The sequence below is a fragment of the Lagopus muta genome, chromosome 6, assembly GCF_023343835.1.
Source record: "Lagopus muta isolate bLagMut1 chromosome 6, bLagMut1 primary, whole genome shotgun sequence".
NCBI lineage: Eukaryota > Metazoa > Chordata > Aves > Galliformes > Phasianidae > Lagopus > Lagopus muta.
In genome coordinates this window covers 19,264,851-19,288,017 of record NC_064438.1, presented here as the reverse complement: position 1 = coordinate 19,288,017, position 23,167 = coordinate 19,264,851, and the positions used below count along the sequence as shown (strand labels likewise).

Here is a 23,167-nt window from a genome sequence, read left to right as displayed (position 1 = left end):
GCTGAGCCACCCAGCTGGCAGCATCTGGTGGGACTCTGGCTGCACTAAAGACCTTCAGCAGGCAGCATCAGTCAGGCCCATCCTCAAGCCTTGTTAATGCATGTAAGGTATAGCAACAGCTACACATACTCTCATACTTTTCCAATATACTTTTCTTTTTTGGCACAGAGGAAGTCCTGAAGTGACAGGATGATTTAGCAGCTGCAAAAGCTTGCCACAGCCAACACGAGGAGATGCCATTTGCTTAATAGAAGTTCTCTTCTGCAAACAAGTTTGGCACTCATACGCTTCAGTAACCTCAGGTTTCTATCCTAGTACAAAACAACGATGCTTTTGCTGGGCTACGTTTGTGTGATATTAGTAAGCAGAACTAGTTCAGCAAGAGAAAGGAGTCTGCAGAGCACAAAGATGGTGCAAGATGGCAGACAGAAAGGTGGGAACACCTGACTTCAGTAGCAGCAGACCATCTCACACTTTACCTACACATCATTTTTCCAGTGGTCATTGCTGCATGATATGTGCTGCAGACAGGATTTGACTGCAGTATGAAACTCTGATAGAAGTAGAAGCCACAAGCTTAGTAATTACTACAGTTGAGTTCTTCTGATAAAAGATTCATAATATGCAAATAAATTCCTGCTGTGCATTAAGAAACTGACCTTTGTTGCCCTAATAGCTTTCCTAAAACATACTGAAAAAAGTGGATCTGTTAATATAGTGCAGTTTCGTCTTACTTTCAAGACTGTATCTCTGAAAAAACATTGGCTAAAAAAGAGGTTGGCCAAAAACTAAGTCTGATTGCCACCTCCACAGAGGCTTTGAATGTCTGCAAACCTCAGGCATGCTAAAAACTCATTCAGGCTTATAAATAATCAAGCTTAGCCATAAATAGCCTGATACACAGTAGTATAAAGATCAGTCTCACACTGTAGATGCTGCTCACCTGTTCCACGCCGAGTTGGAGCTGAGCTGCAGAGCCTGCCGAGCTGCCTGGAAACGTGGCAGGTCACTGAGCACTGGAGAGCTCATGAAGCGAGGTCGGGGCCTTCTGAATGAACCCATCTTGTGCAACTGGAGAGCAAAGGATGGTGATATGGTGAAACCCCCAGTCATAGGCTTGAATGGAGTGGAGTGGGTTTATCAGAAAGTCTTTTCTCTTGAAGGCCCTGGTATCAATCTCACTGGCATCAACAAGACTTCAAATCCGAGGACGCAGCCTGCAATGAAAGTGAACAGTTAGCCTCAGACTAGCAGTTCCCCACCACATTAGGCTGTGATACAAACTCGTAATAAGATAAAGAAATTGAAGCAGTCCTGAAAAATGAAGAGGAAGGGGAGGAGTGAAAATAGCCTATCACACTAAGAGCAAACTTGGGCAGATCTTCAGGAGCTCTTCAACAGCAGCAGCCTTTCCACCTTGAAGAATGACTCAACACAGCCAGCCAGAAAAACAAGTGTGGTTTCTCTTCCCATTTCAGTTAATAGAAATGCAAGAACAGAGATGCCCAAACCATTCCCAGAGATACCTTACAAATACCTTTAAATAGAGCTGCCATTCACCTAATATAAAATAAGAGAAACATTTCACCAGAAGAAAAAAGGGGCAAAATATGATCAAAAGATGAACAGACAAACCCTTTGCTTCTTTCAGAAGCATTATGCAAGAGAATAAAACTCAATATCAGCTCATTACAGATAGATACCATAAGGAGCTTCCGCAGAAGAGCTCTGACAGCCACTTATTTTGAGAGTGAGCAGGACTGTTTGGGTTGGTTACTTTTTGTTTTATATACAACCAATTGCTGTCTGAATACAAAATTCTTGTACTTTCCCTTCTGATCATCATCGCCACATAGATGAATATGCAGCCCAAAATGAACCACAGAAACAGAGTAAGTTAGAATCAACTTGGATAAAAACCACAAAAAAACCTCTGGCAAAGCTGCTGCACTTCAAAATCTTCCCACTTCAGACAAGTACAAGCAGCAGATTCAGTTGGCAGTTTGAAGAACAGAGATGTCAGAGAAAGAGATGGGGAAAAAAAAAAAATAGTTGTATAACCAAACCACACACAGAAGATATAAAGCAAAGCCTTCTCTTTTCCACAACATCTGCAGCATGAAGTAAAAAAAGATACAAGCAACTAGAGGTATACTTTGTATTTGCATGGTGCTTCTAATTTAGATAGTGCTCAGCTCCAGGAAATTCTTCACACTCTGCAAACCTTAGCTAATCATTTTACACGTAAAAAAGCAGCTCTCTTGCAACCTGGGCAGCCCTGCTTCACTCTGAGCTCATCACCTGCCTCCTCCTTGCCTTGTTCCAATCAGCCAAGGAAGCCTAAGCAAGCCCTCAGCCCTGTTGCAAACACCAAGGCCCCACCACCAATGGTGTTACAGGGGAAAAATACAGAGCAAACACCTTGACAGGACACAAAACATGTAAAACTATCATTACTATTCAATAAATAAATACACCTATTATCCCCCACAAGCTGAATGCAGTTTGGATAGATCTTTGGACAACTCTTGACTGTCTCTAGAGATGACAAAGGCCAGACAGACTTCCACAAAGAAAACTGAGCCCTAATAGGTGTTACCAGAAAGGACAGCAAGCTGCAGGTTGAGTGGCTGCTCTGCTCCCATTAGAAAAAACACTACTATAACATTTACAAATAAAGAATAAATACAAAAAATAGAACCAAATCACACTGTCTTCTGTTTGCCTTTTGAAACAGTATTCTGTTTTTTGTGTGTGTGTTTTTTTTTTTTTTTCTCTCCATTGCTCACATAGAATCACCAAGGTTGAAAAATGATGATCTAGGAGGTCATCCACCTATCACCACTATCTCCCACTAAACCATGTCGCTCAGTACAACATCTAAATGCTTCTTGAACACCTTCAGGAACAGCAACTCCACCACTTCCCTGGGCAGCCCATCCCAGTGTCTGACCACTCGGGGAGTACTATTTCCTAACATCCAACCTGAGTCTCCCCTGGCACAACATGAGGCCATTACCTCTAGACCAACCCCTAGTTAAGTGGGGAAAAGGCCGACTCCCACATTGCCACAACCTCCCTTCAGATAACTGTTGAGAAATAAGATCACTCTTGAGCCTCTTCTTCAGAGGAAAAGATCCCAGCTACCTCAGCCACTCCTCATAAGGCCTGTGCTCCAGACCCCTCATCAGCTTTACCACCCAATCTGCTAGTAGTTGCTCCATTGGCAATTCCAGCCACCTCAGAAACTGTCAGAGGAGAAAAACTGCAGCACCTTGGAGGGGTGAGGGCAGATTTCACTCATGACACAGAGAGGTGTCTGGGAGACAGTCAGCATAACAGATATTTCTGTTGCAAAACAAATAATTGTGCCAATATTTGCCATCATGAAGTCCCAAAGCTGACAGCGAGATGAGCTGAATGAGTGACAGATTACTTTATCCAGCATAAACTACTATTTCAACAGTTTTTGTACAGGGAAGGGAACAGATTCTTCAGAACTATATAATGTTATTTTAAAATCAGACGTAGACACTTAACTGGGCTAGAAAGTTGTTAAGATGCCTGTGCTAACCTTCAATCCAGTACTCCAAACAGTGTAACCACACACAGTACTTTATCCCCAGCAATAAAAGTCTACTATAAAAGCTCTATTTGTATTAACTTGGGTTAAGTTGCAAGGGGAAAGTTTAAATTCAGAAATGTAAGGGGAACAAATTTTGTAACTTAATATACAGATATTTAAATTGTGCAGGAAATCCTTTTGCACAAAGGTAAAACAGACCATCACAAAGGTCTCTCCCAGACTTGGTCTTTGGGTTTACGAGCCTGATTCCACAGCAGCAGAACACAGGGCCCCACGACAAATTTCCTGAATGCTTCCTTCTTACCAAGGGAACATACTTGCTTCTGCTCATGGAAACATATACATTGTTTCCCTTAACCCTTGCTAAAGTTACTCAGACAGACAACAACAAGCGCTTATCTGTGATGAGTGCTTAAGATGACCTTCTTCCCCACTTTTTTCCCCAGTCCCATAGTCTGCGATCCCATTCCAGTGTTAAGTTTATTTTACATTTTCACCACAGATTTGAAGAAAAGATCTTCAGCTTTCGGTCAAATCCAGAGCCTTAATTTCACTTACTCAGGATTCAGAGAAAGCACTCTCTCCTAGTTTACCTGAAATGGTAGCCATTAGACAGCAGTCATAGTAAGCTTGCTCTCAGCACAAGCTAGTCACCAGAAGAACATCAAGTATAGCTAATTAGCATGTTATCAGAACCGAAACACCAAGGTCCGTGAGAATAACCATCCCCACCCATAGCCTACTTAAACTATTTTCAGAGATTTATAAAGCCAGAGGTAAGAGAGCACGTGCTGGAAAACAGACTTCTGGCACAGTGCATTTGCATTTTGCAGATCCCATGCATCAGGACATAAAACAAAGCCCCCAAACCAGAACCCAGCCTTACATAATTGTTCTGCATTAGCTCCAGAAGTATTCCATCTCCACAACTCCTTCAGATCAGATTTTCCTTTCTCAGTAAGCAATTTCCACTGAAAGTTTTACCAAGACGACCCCCTGGTAAACACTGCTTTGTTTCTGCAGGAAAACTCCTTTAGCAGTTTGTTACACGTTACATCCATGTTATACATTCAATAGTCTGCAATTTATTTTTTTTCTTTTTCTGAGAGAAACTACCCTTGTACCAAGGGAGGAATTAATACAGGTTAGTCAGAAACCCTCACGGTTTTGGGGCTATTTCAGCTAGTGAGAACGAACAGCATGATGCAAAGCAGTGAGCAGTTTTCCTCTCTAGTTTGCACTGAAAACTCTTAAAGATTTACACAAATATTCTTCCCTCAGAGGCCTTCAGTCTAAACTCCTTCACATCTCCTCTACCCGAGATTAAATTGCTTCAGAAGACTACGAAATAAAGCCTACATCTAAAGATTACAGTCCTACTATTTATCAATCACGGAGATAAGAAAGGCAGGAGGATGTCAGCGGTTACAGCCACCAAGCCGTACCCTCTCTTACCATTGATCATAAAAAGGGATGAAAAGCTGGATGCTAAAACTCAGCTCCGGCACAGGAGATGGTGCCACAACAACGTAATCTCCCACTGCCACGTGCTCCAACCACTGGGGCAACACTTGAGGTGGCAACAGAATTTCAAGTTGTTTGCCCGACTATAGAGGACTCCCTGCTCTTCTCTCATCTAATGACCCTGCATTTCTCTTTTTGGCAAACTTGTTTAAAGTCAAGGAGAGATGCATTTATTGTTCTTACTCCTCTTTTCTTGATATTTTTTTCCCCCTCCCATTTACCTGTGATTATCACATCAAAGTCTAGCTATTAAAGTCTTCTAGATCTCAAACAAGACAGACATTACCTGTGTCTTAAAACTCAGGTCTTCAAATGAGCAAATAACTGAAAGCTAGATGATAGGGCTCAAAACTTGGGGGAGAAGGGTGCTGAGCTGGACAGTGAGTCAAACTGACAACAATGTAGTTTTATCCATTTCTAATTAATCACATCTGAGTGAGCACTTTATAGATCAACTTGAATCTTTCAACAGAAGAATTAAACAAGGACACAGATCTTTTTCCAGCAAACACTTGTAGATACAGACATGAAAACATTACTGTCAAACTAGGAATTTTTATCCATTTGTTTTCTATTAGCCATGAAAATAACAGAGCAGCTCTTATAAGGTGATTTAATGAAAAGACTTTTTCCCTCTAACAGACCAAAGTACCTGTGACTGTCTGGAAGAAAAAAAAAAAAAAATAAAGATCTGGCAATACACCTAGCTCTGTCTCTGGAAAGAGAATAACCTATAGAAAATGATGGCAGCATTCCTTCTAAATTAGGGATCTTCTCAGTAATCCTGAACCAACCAAACAAAAAGCTCCTGGCAGCTAAGATTTAAAATAGTCTCATCCTTTGTTAAATGGTCACTGATGTCCCCTCTGCAAGGCTTAGAGCAACAGCTGCCCATGCAGCAACAGGGCACCAAAAACTACAGTTGCTTTTGCTTTTTAGAGGGTAACATGCAGTGGTGCTACTTCACATTCACAACAAAAAACCACAAGTCAAAAAGCAACTTCAAACCAGATGGTAATGCAGGGAAGGGGGGAACCACATGAGGCTCCATTCATTCAAGTAAGTATTTCAGGAGATCTGAGGAATACTACAACAAAGAATGAGGGATTATCCAGATATAAAGAGATGTCTTGCCATATGAACATTTTTAGTAGTAGAAAATTTGTGTCTTCATGAAGAAAGATACATTTGCCCATTTTCTACTCCTTTGTATGCTCTGTGCAACCGTGACATTGATGACCTACGAGTTTGGATACTGCATCACGTAACAGAGTTTCTTGTAATAATTTTGGGTGCAAAAAAAGCATAAGCTTAAGAAAAAGTGCATTAATTATTCCATAGCTAAAAATATTTCCTTTCTGGATAGCATGATCAGAAGCCATATCTTACATACAGTGGAGTTGCTGAAATCACAAGTCTCCACAATAGTTTGAGGGCAGGCTGGGGCCCAATCTCAAGGCATAGTCCCTCCTATACCCCTCATCCTTCCATTCCTTCACAACTTCAGAAACTAAAATTATCATGAGTCAAATTTCCAACACATGGCCCATCAAGAGCAATAAGAGCCTAAACATTGGCCTTCACATTCTGGATCAATCCACCAGCAAGACAAAGTACAGATACTTTGTCACAGGAGCAGCCCCTCACACAAGGAGCAAAACACCTTCAGATGTGCTTATGCTACTAGCAGGGGCACAGTCCTTTCTAAGAAACTGCCCCAAGTCAGAAAGATAAATGGAATGGTGTAAGGTCAGTATTTTGGTCTGGCAATCTCATCATTAAGATTGATTCAAGTTACAGCCTTCAGGAAACAGCTTTTTTTTTTTTTTTTTTGCCCTACCTGTATATTAATGCCACTTGCCTCTGAAATCCCAGTGACCAAAATCAACTCAGAACATTGTTATTAAAAAAAAAATAATAATAATAAAAAAATAACACAAACTGTTTAAGCTACAATCCAGGATTGCAGACCATACCCAATTCAGGAATAGGATCCAAGCAGGAGGAAGGAACACGCTCCACCAGCACCTTACCAGGCTGTCCCACACAGAGCAAAACAAGTTGATTCCTCAGGCTCTCAGTGCACTCTCCATGCCAGCTGGCAAACACAGGACTTCAGCCAGCTAAAGCACACTACCTGCAGCCCCACCACACGCCTCCTGCCAGTCCCTGGCTGGTCCCACTGCATGCAATGCCAAGTATTGAAGGGATGCCTGCCTGCCCCATACCCCCAGCCCACCCACCCCACAGTATGGGAAAGCCCCAAGGCAGACCACGCACGTTCAACCCCAGGTGGATGGGCTGCTCAGCCCTGCAAAATGCTCTTTTCAAAAAAGAGCTCTAGGAGGATTATTAATAAGGAGAGTGAAAATCATTATCTCCATTTTCTGGCTGAGGAAATGAAGCTGAAAGCCAGCAAAATGAGTCATCCAGGTCTTCCACCTCCCAAGCCAGGAACCTACTCACCAAAATAAAGTGAAATAAAAATGCCTCTAAGCTCCTTTAAAGCTTTTCAAAGAATTCCATCCCGTTGTAAAGAATGAGGAACCATCTGAGCTACCTCTTCTTTTCAAAAGATAGCTCAAAACCAAAAGATGTCAACTTCTTTTTATTATCATTATTTTGCCAGGCCATCCACTATGAAGGCACAAACTCTGCGGCCTCTATGAATCCAAAAGTGTTCAGCCACCACCTATCCCTAATTAAACTTGATGTTAACTATGGAAATGAAGCATGTTAGGAAAAAAAAAAAAAAAGAAAAAAAAAAGGAGCCACTACAGAATATGGGAATAGAGCCCTTCCCAATACTGTGTCAATCCTCTGGTATGTACTCATGTCTGATAATTATAGCTCTAGTCTTTAGCTACCCAAAACAAGATCTCACTTTCCCTATGTTATACCCATACACTGAACTCCTTCTGCATATTCTCTTCCCCTCACTGGACCTACATCTTTCCTTTACTCATTATATATCCCAAACAAATTCATGAACAGAAGGATCTCTCTAACCAGGCATTAGTAGCAGAGCCACATAGGAATTGAAAAGAAATTCAGAGGTTTCCACTTAGTTGTGCTTTGAGTTCTTGAGGTTAAAGTAAACCTGAAACTCAAAGTGAAACTGTAGTCAAATTGGGAGGGGAAAAAAGCACCTTTGCTTATATCCCTTCCTGGCAGGGGATGTTTCTCTGTAATTCAGAGACCACCACCTTCTGCAGTTCATGGCACGTTAGAAGGAAGACCTATACAATACAATTCCCTATAGAACGAAGTATGAAAACAGCACTGACACAGAGCAAGCCAAAGAGATCAAGATTATATACAAATGCACAAAAAACACCTCAAGCTCTTACAATAAAAAAAGAGAAATAACTGATTTAACAGCAAAATAACACTCCAAGGAGCTCAGCGCCTAAAGCTGCCCGTCAGTTTTGGCCTACTTCATTTTGATGTCTTCAAGCCTTAAACTCTGTTGACTACAAGAATGCCTTTTAATGAGCACTATTTCACCAGAACAATCCCCAGCACAAGAATATTTTACACCAGAAAAAAAAAAAAAAAAAAAAACAAGACAACATAAATAATTATTTCCTTCCACTGTTTGGAATTGCATTTAGCAGATGCACCCGTCAGGGCACCCCTCCTGGAGCAAAGCAAGCCAAGAATGTAGCACTTGAATGACAACAGTACGAGTAAGCTATTGGACTTTTTGCTGTACAAAAGGCTTTAAGATTGAAATGACAAACATGTTTTCAAACACACGAACTAAACTTTTAGCACTTCAACCTGTTTCCAATAGCTCCCCAGTAGCATCTGCTACAAAATCCAGGAAACACTTGTGTTAACTCTTTCAAAAGAAGTTACAAATTACATCAAGCAGTCTGCAGGGATCATAGGAGTTGTGCTTAGCATGTGGAAAAGCTGCGTGGGAAAAAAAATAAAAAAAACCCATAGCTGCTCAACAAATAAACTGTTCATATGCAGTAGTTACATGAGCAGCAGAACTAAAGTGCTCCCTCTGGGTTTCACATGTGCAGGAGGGGATAACTCCCTCCAGAGCCCTTCTTCCAGCACAAGCTATAAAAAAGCTTAGAGAAACTTTATCCTTTCTATCTTTTTCTTCCTTGGTCAAGTGCAGTGAAATTAACTAATTCTTATAGTTACTAGAGGAGGACAGATAAAGGAGAACCACAGTAATGCTTTCTTAAACACACAGGATGAAGGTTATCCATTTAAAAAAAAAAAAAAAAAAAAAAAAAAAAAAAAAAAAAAAGGAACAGGGAAGTAGAACAAAGATTCAGAAACAAAAATTTGTATCAATCTGACCATAATGACATTTCTACTTTTCTAGTAATGTTAATCAGAATACTGACAAGATAAACTTCAAGACCAAACAAAACGTCACAACTGCAATGATTTTAGAAACTACCTACGCTGCAAGCAGAATGGCAATCTATCATCTTTGTTTTCTTGCACTTCATATATATTCCTTTTTCTCCCTCCTTTCATATTTCCCATTGTTATTATTAAAAACAGAAATACACTCCCTGTTTTTAACCCTAGGGCTACAAAACACAGCAGTTGAGCAGCCTGATTTACACTGTAGCCCAGCCTCAGTCACCTCTGGTATCACAGGGTGTTTGCTGAAGTCTTGAGCACAATCTTCCACCCTCTGAGTTACACTTAGCTCTATCTAATGGAAGAACAGGTTGTTATGCCCTACTGAATAAGCTCTGGAGTCCAGCACATACTCAATATATATTCATGCTTGAATTCACATCAGCAGAAACAGTGAGGACAAAAGGCCATACATTATGTGCAAGGGAAACAAAAAAGAAAAATCTACAGAGGCCTGGAAAAGTAACATAAGAAAACCAAATACATTGAGTATGAAAGATACACTTTTTGTGCTTACTTTTTTGCTACTTTCAAGCTTTCAACGATCTCTTCAAGTCTCACGCCTCTATTTCTTCTATAAGAATGGAAGCTACCTATATTAATTTATCAGGTTAAGTGAGAACTATCACACCTATTCTGTGTCTATCATTACTAGAAGTGCAAGGAAGTTAAACTCTTCCAAAAGGAATTGAGGAGTCAGTAGATGTTACCTGCGATCCAGATGACCGTTGAACAAGAATCTTGGAAGTCTTATCAGACGCTGAGCAGATATCAGACAGTCCATAAACACACTGCAAGAAAATAATTACAGATAACCTCATTTAAGTATCTAAACAGAAATTTAAAGACCAAAGATGAATATGATGTGCAACTGAATTGTCACCTGAAGTCTGCTGTAAAATTACCAAAAGGAAACAATGCTGCTAAATTGACATAGAAAATAATAGTCCCACGAGGAACTGTCTGATTGAACATCCCTGTCCACCTCCAGCACTGCAAACCACTGGTGTAGGTCTCAGTGCAACTTGACAGCCACGTCAGTCAGCGATTCAGGATAACCACAGAAACAACTACAGAATAACAGAGCTCTGGAAAATTTTCTTCCAAGTTTAACCAAAAAGCAGTTGATTTTGAACTCAAATTGAAGTGTTTTTCTTCCTCCAGGATGTTATAGAAGTCCACAGCACTAGAAACCTAGCAACAATGCCATACATTAACAATGAAGTGTGCATAATGTGTCTTAGGTTACAGCAAAGTTTTCATTTTCATGGGACACTGTCTGCTTTTTCTTGTGTTCTGGAACACAAAAGATTGATATTTACTTTTTTTTCCCCCCAGTACTTCACTGGTACTTTTAAGTGGATGAATCTCCTACATGTTAGAGCTAAAAGAAACACTACAGACTGCAGGAATGTCTGAGTATCCTGCACCCTATGTGACAAGTCAATAAATCATAATAGCCTCCCCGGCTATAAAATATATAAATAGCATTATAGGAGAAACTGAATCTAAACAGCAAAAAGAGAATGCAAGCGCTTTTACATCACAGTTCTCTACTTGCCAAGAAACAGCATTAGGTTTGGGTCGTTACCACAGATCTTGCTCTCAAACCTCACATCCTTCACAAGGCTGTGAAATAGCTGGCATAACTTACAGCACATATTTTCAGCTATAGGTCATTTTTGTTGCTGAGTGCTAGCTTAGTTCTTCCTAGGGGTCAAAGGGCAGGACTTTGCCCCCAGCTAGGTGCTTCCTAATGTAAAGACACGCAGTTCAGCAGGCCTTGTCTCTGCTAGTTCATCTACATCATTAGGACAGCATCTTCTGCTTCACAAGAAAAACACAGCCTGCACATCAGCTCCTATACCTAAGGCATGCTGCCTCACTGTGAAATAAGAGCCATGGACGTATGCTTAGAATACACATATACATACAGCATCATATAAAAGATGCAAATAGCTCTCAGACACAGATCCAGGTAGCTCTGCATAAATGAAACCTTCCACAACGCAAAATTGCAGCATTCTCTATAAATATGCTCAGCATTTGTTGCTAACAAAAAGTCCCTCCGCTCGAGACAGCCTGCTTGCATGAACAAATCATCATATGACCGGGAAAGACAGAGAAAAATAACCGTGTTTTGAACTGCACTTCTCAGCATAGGCAGCCAAGAGAAGCATCGGTCACCGCTGGCATGACCCATGGCTGTGGCTGACGTCCCAAAGAGGTGACAGAGGACGGGTCTGACAGCTAAAGGAACAAAACAGTGGTGTTTGTCCACGCGGCTGTGAGCGGGCAGCGAGGCTCCCGGCGCCTTGCAGGGGAACGCGGGTGGTACCACCGCAGGGCGAGGTGAGAAAGGGACGGGGCTGCACCGCGCTGCTTTAAGCAGGCAACCCGCCGCTTGTGGCTTTTTTCACTCCTCGCAGCGGCTACGTGTTAATTCGGTCTGTTTAGCGGAGGGAAAAGCCTCCTTCCCTTCACCCTCGGTTTCAGAATTATTGTGTCCCCCAGTGGGAGGGTTAGGCGGATACATTTGGTTTGGAAATGACTCACTCGGCGGCACTATGGAACCGGAGGGTCTATTTTTAATATTTTCAAATGGAAAACTTGCTAGGGATTTATGCCGGAGCTTTGCTTCGGAGGAGCGAGGGCTGAGCCCTGTGCCTTCCACGGGCCGCCTCGGGCACATCCTCCGGCACCAGCCCCACTTCCCGCGGCAGAGCCCCCCGCCCGGCAGCCCGGCCCGGCTTTCCCCTCGCACTCACCGCCGCCGCTCTGCGGGGAGGTCGGCAGAGAACGCCGCTGCTCCGCTCCTCGCACAGCTCCGCTCCCGCCGTCGCCCCGCCGCGGGCTGAAGGACGCGCTGCCTCTGGCCGCGATCTGGCGAAATTTGCCACCACCCGGCCAGGATTCCACACTTCCTGGCTCTCGGCCAGACTTTTTTTTTTTTTAAAACACAATCTGCCTTTCGTTGGCTCCTCCCAGCGCAGACAAAGGCGGCCGGGCCGAGCCGCCCTGGGGGCTGAGGGCGCCGCTCCCCCCGGGCACAGACCCCGCTTCGGTTCGGTGGGTCAGGAAGAGTAAATCCCTCCGGCCGTTTGAGAAAGCAAACGACGGGACGCTGGAAGGGCCCGGAGACCCTTGACCCCGACGGGCCGGGGATGCTGAAGCTGCTACCGGCCCCAGCCCGGCTGCCACCAGCCCGAGCCGGTGTGCGGAACCCTCCTTAGCGCCGCGTTACACGGTCTGCTCCTCACGGCCCATAAACTCGTGGCGCGGGTGCGCTGGATGTGCCGCTTAAAGCTAGGGCGGGTTTTACGATAACCTTACGGTTCAAGGACGCTCCGGCAGCCTCAGCCCCGTGCGGTGTTCAGCTGTCACTTTCTGCTGCAAGTATCGGACAGGAAGCTGCTGAAGCCTTCAAGAGATTAAAAAGCCACAATGAGTTGCAGTCACATCGCACGTATGAGTACTATCAGGCAGTCACGCCAACGTGAGGAGAGCTACTTGAAGTTCCACTGAAGGAGCTGAGACCTTGAAACACGGGAAGATGACATTTACATTGGTAAAACAGAGCCATTTTCTCTACACACTTAAGAGAGTTCTAGGAATTCATTAGCATACAGGACTGCTGGTGCCTGGTAACCCAACGCACTAGTTTTTAAAAGAAATCAGCATTTTACAACCGAGTTTGGTCCTAATGTCAGAAAAGCAACTGCTGCCTTGGAAGTGCTGTGCTCATACATCAACTCATGCTGGGATGGATCCTCTGACACTGAGCTGTGCTGGAGGTGGCCCTAGAGAGCTCAGAGGACATCATTCACCACACGTGGTTCTGTTTCTCCTTTTTCAAATCTAGATGTTTAAAACAAAGCCCCACTGAGGCACTGTAACCCTTACCTGCTGCCTATTCTTACTGTTAGGGGAACACAAATAGGATTTACTCTTAAGAACACAAAATCAGTACCTCAGTACCTAGAACTTGCAGACTATGAACACACAAAACACGCTTCCTGTCCCAGAAGGGTGAAGTATATGACGACAGTTGATAAATTAAAATTTTATGTGCTGAAATAGTTATCTGGTAATCTAACAATTGAAAGCACACATTGACACTAGTTCCGCATCTGCTTTTCAAGCCAATATTTGCTAATCCCTCAATGACAACGCTGCAGAAGCAGAGTTTGAGTGGTGGTCTTCAACCTGTGGGTCACAATCTAGCCAAGAAACTAAAGGTGCTATGCAACTGGAGAAGCAAGGCTCAAGCAGTTTATTACACTTTAAGTGTTATTCATGGGCCAGTAAAAAATTCAAAAAAGGTTACATGTTAGCAAATGGTGACTTGATGTACCTGGTCAGTGCTGTGCTCTGAGAGGAACACTGCAAGAAAAAATAGGAAAGTTTTGGGAGGTGTAAGAATTCAGGTCAAACCAGTACAGACCATAGAGCAGATCTCAGCATCTAACATAACATGAACCTGCAAGTTCTGTGTTTAGCATAAAAAAGAAAGTCAACAAAAAACAACACAGGAGCAAGTATATTTCCCCAAATTTAAACTCATATGGTTATGAATCAAAACCGGAGAATGAGTCAGGTGTGAGACAGACACCCAAACACGCAGAGGTCTGTAACCTAAGGTTTAGGAGAGGAGAGCTGCTCACCAGACCAGTTGGTCTCAAGTTCAAGACACCATTCCCACAACACAAACTTACTATGACCATCCTGGTTTGTGGCTGGACTTCTTACGGGAGAAAACAAAAGAAGGAGCTGAAGAGATTTGTTGCCACTGTGCTGGGAAGAAGGTGGGTTCCTCTGTAACTGCATCTTTAGGAAGGAGCTCTGCAGAAAGAAGAGAGTCCTTACCACTCACAGTGAAGGCCCCAGTTATCTCATGCAAGAGTGTAGGTACTAGGAAGACTGAATACATAGCAAGGACAGACAAGCAAGACAAGTAGAAACATTAGCCCACAAGAGGAAGATGAAAGTCTTCCAGTGGAATTTCATCTTACCTAACACTTTGGCTATATGAGAACATACAAAACCTCTTGTAATCAACATACTTTGTCTAGGCTTCTTTAGTGGAGAGGGAGGCATGTTCAGAGCAAATTCATCTCACCTGGGTCAGACAGCTGTGTTACATTAGGAGAAATTGCCCTCTGGAGAAGTCTGTACACCTAAGCTGATTCCAAAAGATGGTGCCTTAAACAACATGCCTAACTTGTACAGTTAGGTAAATTCTGCCCCAAAGCTTACCTGAGTGGGACAGAGTTGCAGTTAAGAAAAGACCTAATAAGAAGGGTTATCTGTAAGATTGATGGATGAGGAAAGCGACCTTCAGCAGCTCTACTTTTTACTTTTAGCTTTAGTGAGATCACCAGGAAGAGAAGAATGTGGGATGCACAGAACTTTCTTTAGAAACCATAGACAAGTGATAATTCACAAGTGTCTGCTCTTAGCAGTCCGTAGCACTTGTTGGCTCCAATGCTGTTCTGTTTGTGTGCAAGGAATTGTCTCTTTGGCCTTGCACAATTCTGCAGCATTGTCTTAAAGAACTGAAGAGCAAGCAGATGGACAACATCAAAGATGCTGCTACAAATGCTAATATTGAACGGATATGTGACAAATAGCTACAGCCTTTATTTTGTTTTTGACACTCTGCTTTGACACCACACATCCTCTCTGCAGCACTTTACTGCAAGACAGCCTTGAGCACACACACGTCCTGCTCTCACATAGTCTGCTGCTCACTAAGAGCCAAACCACAAAAGTTGTGACTAACAGATGTGACCTTTAATTGGCTTGCTTTATAATGCACTCAATGATGGGAAGAATCCCTGGCATATAGCCTTTGCTTTGTCTGTGTGATCTGACAGGTCTTCAACATCATATGCTTCTTAGAAATGAGTTTTGGGGAAAAAAATAAAAGAAAAACAACAAAACACACACAGCACGGACTAGCAGGGCACTGAGGAGAACCATAATCCCTGAAGAGCATTCCTAATTCTAGCACTAGTTTCCAAGGGGCTGAGAGCTGCAGCTGAACCACATTCAGTAGTCATAATCTTTCAATCTATTCTTATTCTCTCCAAAGATCTTTCCCTTTCCATCTGCTAGGAGATCAGATATTTTCTATTTGTCAAATAAGCAAAAGAGTAAAAACAAACAAAAAAAACCTTCAGTTTAAGTGAATGGTTTTAATAGAAAAGGGTTAGGGGAGAAGTTACACTTGAGGTTAACTTAAAGAGCGTGGGGCAGGTGGCTGGGAATAAGCTGTGAATTGTAACCTCCTATTTTAGCTCAGACACTGCGAAAGTTGTTCAGCATTTTCATTCACCTCTCTTGACAGCCTAAAGAGAAAACTGTGTATTTGAGATGCTACAAAGCTTAAACATCTCCCACAAAATTTTTTTTTCTTTAAATGAAGAATCCTATTATGATTTCTAGCTCAAGAAGGGAAAGGGGGGGAAAACGTCTTTAAGTTGTGGGGTTGAGAGAACTTCATTAGTTTTACAAATCAAAGCTTTGGCACAAATGAGTTTTGGGAAACTGCAATTCCACGGGGGGATTGTGTGTGCGTGTGTGTGTGTGGGGGAAGCATATTTTACATTTAGAGAGAAATAATTCAAATCAAGAGCTACTCATTCAGAAGGCTTCTCAGAAGCTATAACACTGAAGGCACCTAAAACAACAGGACAGCAGACAGTAAGTTAGATGTGTCTATAAAATGAGATGATGGGCAGATTAGCAAATACAATCAGAGAGCATACTTCATAAACAGGAATTACAACAAAGACCTCTGTCAGCAGTACTGTAGTGTAACCTCACGTAAGTATAGGAGACAAAAAAATACAGTTGCCTTTAACCAGCTTTAAATCACCCAATACCAAGAAGCATAGTGGCCACAATTTAGTAATAAAGAAGGAACGGCTTACCTCTTCCTAAGGTTAGTACTCACTGGAAACTCCTAAAGGAGGCAGTCTCCAAGTCAAAATGTCTCCCTCTCAGCTGCCAGCCCTTAAATGAGGTTAGGGAGGGTTGGACCCTGAGTTGCACAAGTGGACCCTTCCAGTCATACCAGTAAATTGTTTGCACCTGTGCTTTCAGGGCTGGCTACACCCCTTCAACAGGTGCTCAATCACTGGTTCAGGTCATGACCTAACGGTTCCCATATCCCCAATAGAATATTGTGTTCTGTCTTGAAAATCTCATCAGAAAGATGTTAGCAAATATAAGGGAATTCATCTTAACAAAGTAGAAGTTGTAAGTACTGATTAAGAGACGCTGGGTGAACTGAAAGAGCTAAACACAGCTGGTTGTGCTGCCCATGAGATACAAGATGCAAAGCTGCAAAACTTAGAAATAGGATAAGGCACGATGAGAATAGAACAATGAGGTTTGCTGAAGTGAGAGCACTATTCTTTTGAAGCAGGAAAAAACAGGATGAAATGACAAATATTAGGATGAGCGCTGTTGGCTATAAGATCCATCACCTGGTGAAGAAGTTGCTCAGAGGCACTTCTTGTGGTATTTTAAATAAACCCAATGCTATTGTTTATGCCTTGGCTTACCAAGCGCAGTGGGCTAGTTGATCTTTTACAGTGGAATTTTCCATCTCCAATTTCTGTGTTTCTAATGCTTGTGCTTCTCCCGCATAGAGTGCTGTTTGTCACGTCAGTGGCAAACCACTGAGGGAGAAGACAAACAAACTAGCCCTCCGGGAGAGAAGATCTAAATGAAGAAAAGAACTAAAGCATGTTTGTGTGTGATGTTTCACAGTCACAAATCATAGTCAGGCAAAAGAAGCAGCATCCAGCCTTCATTAATCAAGCAAAAGCAGTGGCAATGAGACTTCCATATATTGACCTCTGCTAGAAACCATAATATAAATTTCCAAAGGGGGCAAGAAAGCACAATAAACCCTTCCTTCCATTATCCTGCTTTAATTTTTCACATCTCCTAACTTTGTCCCTCTAGCATCTCTATCTGCTTCTTCTCCCTTTTGGCTTTTATCCCCAAGGTTAACAAACAGAATGTTCAAATTAATTACTTAGGATCTTCAACGTCCATCCTACAGCCTCTCCAACCTAGTTGCTGTACCCCAGACCTCAGGGAAGTATGCCAAATTTTCTAAAACCTTTCAGTCAATCCTCAGTTCGGTTTTCATCATCTCCAACATGCCATCCATGGCTGTTCTCAACGAGACTGTTCTCTTGCAAAACCCTTTTGTGCTTTCTGTACTCCAACCTCCTTTTTGCCTTGTCACTGTATCTTCTTATGGAGAGCTTACATGGGTGTTTGAATATCACCTCTTGAAGGAGGACTTTTTTGTGTTGGTCACTTCTCCTTCATCTTGTCTCCAGACAATTGAAAATACACAAGAAATTAATTACAATGTGTGTTTATACTCTCCACTCCAGTCCTAGCTCTTCTTTCCTCCATTTTATAGTATAATATATGTAAGATATGGCCCTCCTGCCTCTTTAACTCATGCCTTTCTTCCTCTAGGTCCTTATATTCAGGAAATGCTTAAACTTTCCAGACTCTTTGAGTAGTTTCTGTCAAATAGTCTCCCTACTTATCCACAGAGCAATGCATCTCAGCCTGAGATGCATATCAAAATGCCTGTGATACCTCTTCCTCCAGCTTTCAAAAATGATATGGGTCTTCACTCATAACCACATAGAACATGGCTACAAATATCACTGCCTGAGCTTCTCACTTAATTTACAATCTGTCGGCTGTGCCTGCACAGATGTCACTGCAGTGGTAATTTTGGTGAGGTGACCAATGGCTCATTTACCAGCTGTGAAAAAGTCTGATTTTTCATGTATCAGCTATCTGCTGGCAACAACTTTAGGTTACATTCCCTACCAGAGCTGCACACCTAAAAGGGTATGCAAATGGTATAAGGCATGTGGCACAAGGAATTTTTCTTACAGCAAAACAAGTGAATCAGTAGGTGTTAGATGACTCTTCTTGTTAAGTGGATGCCAAATTGTACAGTTCTAGTTACAAGAGGCTTCTAAGATGCCTTTGTCTATTCAACCCATCTTGCCGTGATTCATCCATTGGTTTTTAGTTTGTCTTTTTTTTTTACTTCCCACATCTTACTTGCTGACCACGTTACATTCTGTGGGTCCAAAACGGCTGAGACAGAAGCATTCTGATGTGGTGAAATCTCTCCCACTACTGTGGGGAGATTTCACAGTAAGAAATACAAGTTTTCTTCTTTAAAATCTCTAAACCTACTCAACATGCTTTTATGTACTCCTCAGAGCCAGCTGAATTTGATGAATCTATGTAGACACAGCAGGACACATTCACCTCCTGAGCTGACTGGCACAAAAAATGGTTTGGTCAGAGGATAAGGAGAAATCACGAGTTGCACTAGAAGTGATCACAACGTCTCAGTGTGGACCAGAAGTGATGAGTGAGGCTATATTATAAGCTGGAAGTAGAGAGGCTGAGAAGTTTTGGGGCACAGAGAGGTATTTGAAAGATACACTTCACTTACACTTAGTAAGACACAGTTGTTCAGAACATGCATGGACTGTGAAAGCTATATGGATGGTAAAGTGAAGGACAGCTGCAAGGCTTATTTCTCCAGGTTATCAGATGCATTTTATCCCAAATTATTTATTGTGATGAGATAAATCTTTGAGACACAAAGGTACCACAAGCTATATTAGTGTAGCTGAAATAGTATTTGTAAGGGAAAGAAAATATAAAATGATAAAAATGCTGCTTTGCTTAAATGAAAGTGCAGTCTGCACATGGTAACATTTCACAAGCAAGAAGGGCCTGTGCACTTGTAGAAGTCAGCTCATGATTGCCAGTATAAATATATTTAACTAGAGAACCCTGCATGTGTGCATTCACATTGCTTATGAGCAGTGCTGCGAGGTGGCCAAATGTCTGTGTGTACAGACACGCTGTCCTATGGAGAGCTTACATGGGTGTTTGAATATCAGCTGTGGAATCTGTCTAGGACTGTACATTTTGTGGATCAGACACATATCCTAACTGTGCCAAAATGAAGCTGGGCAACGTGGTTTGTCACATCTCCAATTCTCAGAATTTTTCTTGGTCTCTCAGGTTTTTGATTTATTTTCAAGAACTCTCCTCAGAGACTGTTCTTTATGCGAAACTTACTCTTGTGCCAGGTAAGACTGGAATTTCAGTCACTCATAAAGTAAACCCAAGTCCTTTTTGTGTGCTTATGCTGCTAACTCACTAGAGCACATACAAGGCCAACACTCGGGTTTTACTACCAAAAACCAGTAAACAACATAGCCTCCCTCCCTTCCCCATCATTTTCACACCTTGCTGAAAGGTGAAATCAAAATGACAAAAACACCTCAATTACTCAGTAATTCTGGATTATCACTCGTCAATACCAAGGGTATCACCCCCTGAGCATGCCCTTTCTCACACCCTCTCTCTGCAACAGAAGGGACAACTGCCAAGGTCATGGCTAACAAAAGGCACAGTCCCAAACTGTGGAATAAATACCTTTAATGAGACATGAATAAAGCAGTGTCTAAGCTATACTACATTACATCACAGGTCAGAAGGTCTGTCAGGTGGGACATATATGCAGAGGGCAAGAAACTGTGATGCTCACCTGCAGCTGGGGAACATGTCTTACGAAGGGACTGCATCTAGTATGTGGGGCTCACAGCATGGAAGAGATGATGTTAAAGTCTCTGCAGGGGATTTTTGAAACAAAAGGCAAAAGCAAGTGTATTTGCATGTTTGTTATCAGACAGATCCATGTTCACTGTGAATGACCAACCTGCTCACAAGCTAGTTTTACACAAGACAGACTCTTGGTTAGTCTAATTTTGCAGTTGTTACAAGAAACTGAAAATTGGCAGCCTATCCAAGTGCATAAATCTCAACTCAGGCAGGCTAGCAGGGACCCCAATTAGCTTGTGTTTAGTTAGTAGGCAGTGTAGCATATTAATAGCCAGAATGGGTCTCCACCACTATTTTTACCTGTATTAGCTAAATTAAAGCTAGCAAGGAATGTTCTCTGCTCTTCAATCACTCCTTTTTCACAATTGCAAACATATCTGAATTCATTTCCACATCTATATTGTCCAAAGTCTGTGAAGGACAGATATCTTGCTGAAGAAAATTCCACGGCACAATGATGGCACCCAGTCCTGGGAAGAGGTATAGGGAAATAACTGGGTTAACATGAGTTAAACCATGCCCTTGCTAAATATGTATTCATGGACTGAACTGCAAAGTCAGTGAAGCTGATTCTAATGAACTATAATCCGATAGCATATTGTCCCCCCCCCTTTTTTTTAACAGACACAGCATGTAAAAGGAGAAAAAAAAAAGTCTTCTTCTGCAATAAATACAGAAGGTTAAGCAGTGAACTCTTCTGTCACCCCCATTACCCTCGAAGGAAACATTTTGTTGACAGAAAGGTATTTTTTTCATCTGATGAAAGTTCCAGTATACTTCAGTGCTCAGGGGAATGAAAGTCTTTGTACACAGGATACAGACTGCATGCATGTACATACTTGCATTAGCCTGTCAACAGGGAAGAGAGGGAAGAAGGAACCATGATTAGCAGCTGACCCTAGGAAGATGTGGACAGTCATAGCTGCAACGTATTTTTACCACCATAGTGAGCTTCTAGTGTTTACTGTACACATATGGGATGGTATGCAAGGTGGTGAGCTGTCTGAATAAATAAACAGAAGAAGCCAGGGTCCAAGTTGGACTGAACAATAGACTGAGGGAGAATGCGAGTCTCGTCTTTAACTGGACTTCCCTCCAGGAAACCTAACTCGTAATAAAATCCTCCTGTATCCTGTGCCCTAGTCTGGGGTTGTTGACTCAGTTCCAGCTAATCATGTAGATCATATTTGCAGAAGGAGATGAATACACGCTGCAGGACACAACCAAGAAAGTATTCTGGAAGAAATCTCCCTGCACTAGATGACAGAAGAGTTGGCCTTAGCATTTGGGAAAGATTCATCTTTTCCTCAAGCCCCCACAGATCTGACAGCTTCTATGGTCGAGTTATGTAAGAGACCTAAAAAATTCAAAACTTCTCTCCTGCCCCTTTATCTTGAGAAATGGAAGAGCTGTCCCTGAGTACAGGGGAAGGAGAAGTTTAGAATCTGAGGCTCCTGCTTCAAGTCACATGGGTTTGAATTGCATAGTATTTGAGACATACCTTTTTGGATTAGAAGTCTGTTTTGTTCCGAAAAATGAAGCTTCTCTTGGACATCTGAAAATGTAAGACATTAATTTTCAAGCTATAGATTTAAGATGACCAGGAGAACAGAGAGACGTGGCAGAGGAAGTTTGTAACTCAGAATCAATACTTCAGCACAAATCTGGGCCGGAAGAAAAGTGGTTCTCAAACTTTTGTTTCTAAAAGACCAACCAGTTTTCCGAAAAAAGAGAAGAATGAAGGGAGTAAGAAGTCTGTGGAGCATATTCTGCACTACTGGTGTTTAGCAATTATGTACTTGACATCTAGCTAATAAAAGTGTATTATTTTAGGAAAAAAATGTTACATGTTATATTGACAGTCTTTTTTACTGCAATACTTATAATGCTAACTGACTTTAAATAGTCAGAACTCATCAAATATTCCAATGAATACTCATATATCTTATGATGGATAATGGTTCACAGCTCACAAATTGATTTGACACAGTTTTGGAGCATGTGATGGCAATCTTGAAAAATCAAGATAGGATCTCTGTGTACTTCATTGTTTTATATGTCACTTCAAACAGATAAAATAAACATATTTATAGCTGAAACTGATTGGGTCACTATATTTGTCTTTTCAGAATTGAAGGAGAGGGCAAAAGAAAAAAAAAAGAGATTTTCACCTCTTTTCACAGGAATTTAAGTAGACCATTCCTATTTTTACATTTCCTGTTCCAGGAAGGAAAGAGAGCTTTAAAATTATTATTATTTATAATATTATTATTGAATAAAATTTGAATAAATGGAGATACTAAAAGAATTATGCTTCCTGTGTCCTGCTTAATGAGAAAACAAAATTATAGTATGGACTTCTGAAAATGCAGTGTATTTTTCTGTAACTAATTGACTGCCTGTTTTCTTTACATATTGTCTAACGCTTACCAATTAAAGTCTTTAGATTAATCAGAATCTCAAATGATTATTCCTTTGTTTCAAAGGAAAGGCAGACAGGAAAAATGTCAAGGATGTTATGAGTACTATTTTTGCTTACTACCCAATTTTTCTCTAGTTCTGCCCCTTGCCTCAGTTTACTGAGTCAGAGCATTTCCACACTATACTTCCCAATGAAATGTAGAATAGAAGAGTATTTTAAAAAATTGATTCTTCTTATAAAACACACCAAATCTTAGCTGCAGTGTTGGAGGTGAATGCTAGACCAAATCAAACTCGGGCTGCAATATGATGTTTTTACCTAGGATGTGGGATACTTTATGTAATTCTTTTTCCTCCATCTTCCTACAAATGTAGTGTAATTTGTGTACTGTAAATAGGCTGACATGTTCTACTGCAGAAGTGGCTGTATTTTCAGCAACATTGAAGTTGTTTACCAGTTACATAAGTTGAAAACTATTTCTGGAACTATAAACTAAAAGGTATTATTATAACATCTTTTTTTCACTGTTAGCATCATCA

General features: G+C 41.6%; 1 protein-coding gene across 1 annotated transcript in view; it reads right to left on the bottom strand.

Annotated features, from left to right (window-relative positions):
- The window catches only part of PRR5L (proline rich 5 like), a 53,092-nt gene extending 36,609 nt beyond the window's left edge, over positions 1–16,483 (bottom strand). The window contains exons 1-5 of the mRNA XM_048947724.1: positions 16,441–16,483; positions 14,221–14,347; positions 12,274–12,926; positions 10,216–10,296; positions 944–1,217 (exon numbers count right to left, since the gene is read on the bottom strand). Coding sequence (XP_048803681.1) covers positions 944–1,113 — 170 coding nt within the window. The 5' untranslated portion in view covers positions 1,114–1,217; positions 10,216–10,296; positions 12,274–12,926; positions 14,221–14,347; positions 16,441–16,483. The remainder of the gene's footprint in view (positions 1–943; positions 1,218–10,215; positions 10,297–12,273; positions 12,927–14,220; positions 14,348–16,440) is intronic.
- Positions 16,484–23,167: the final 6,684 nt, after the last annotated feature.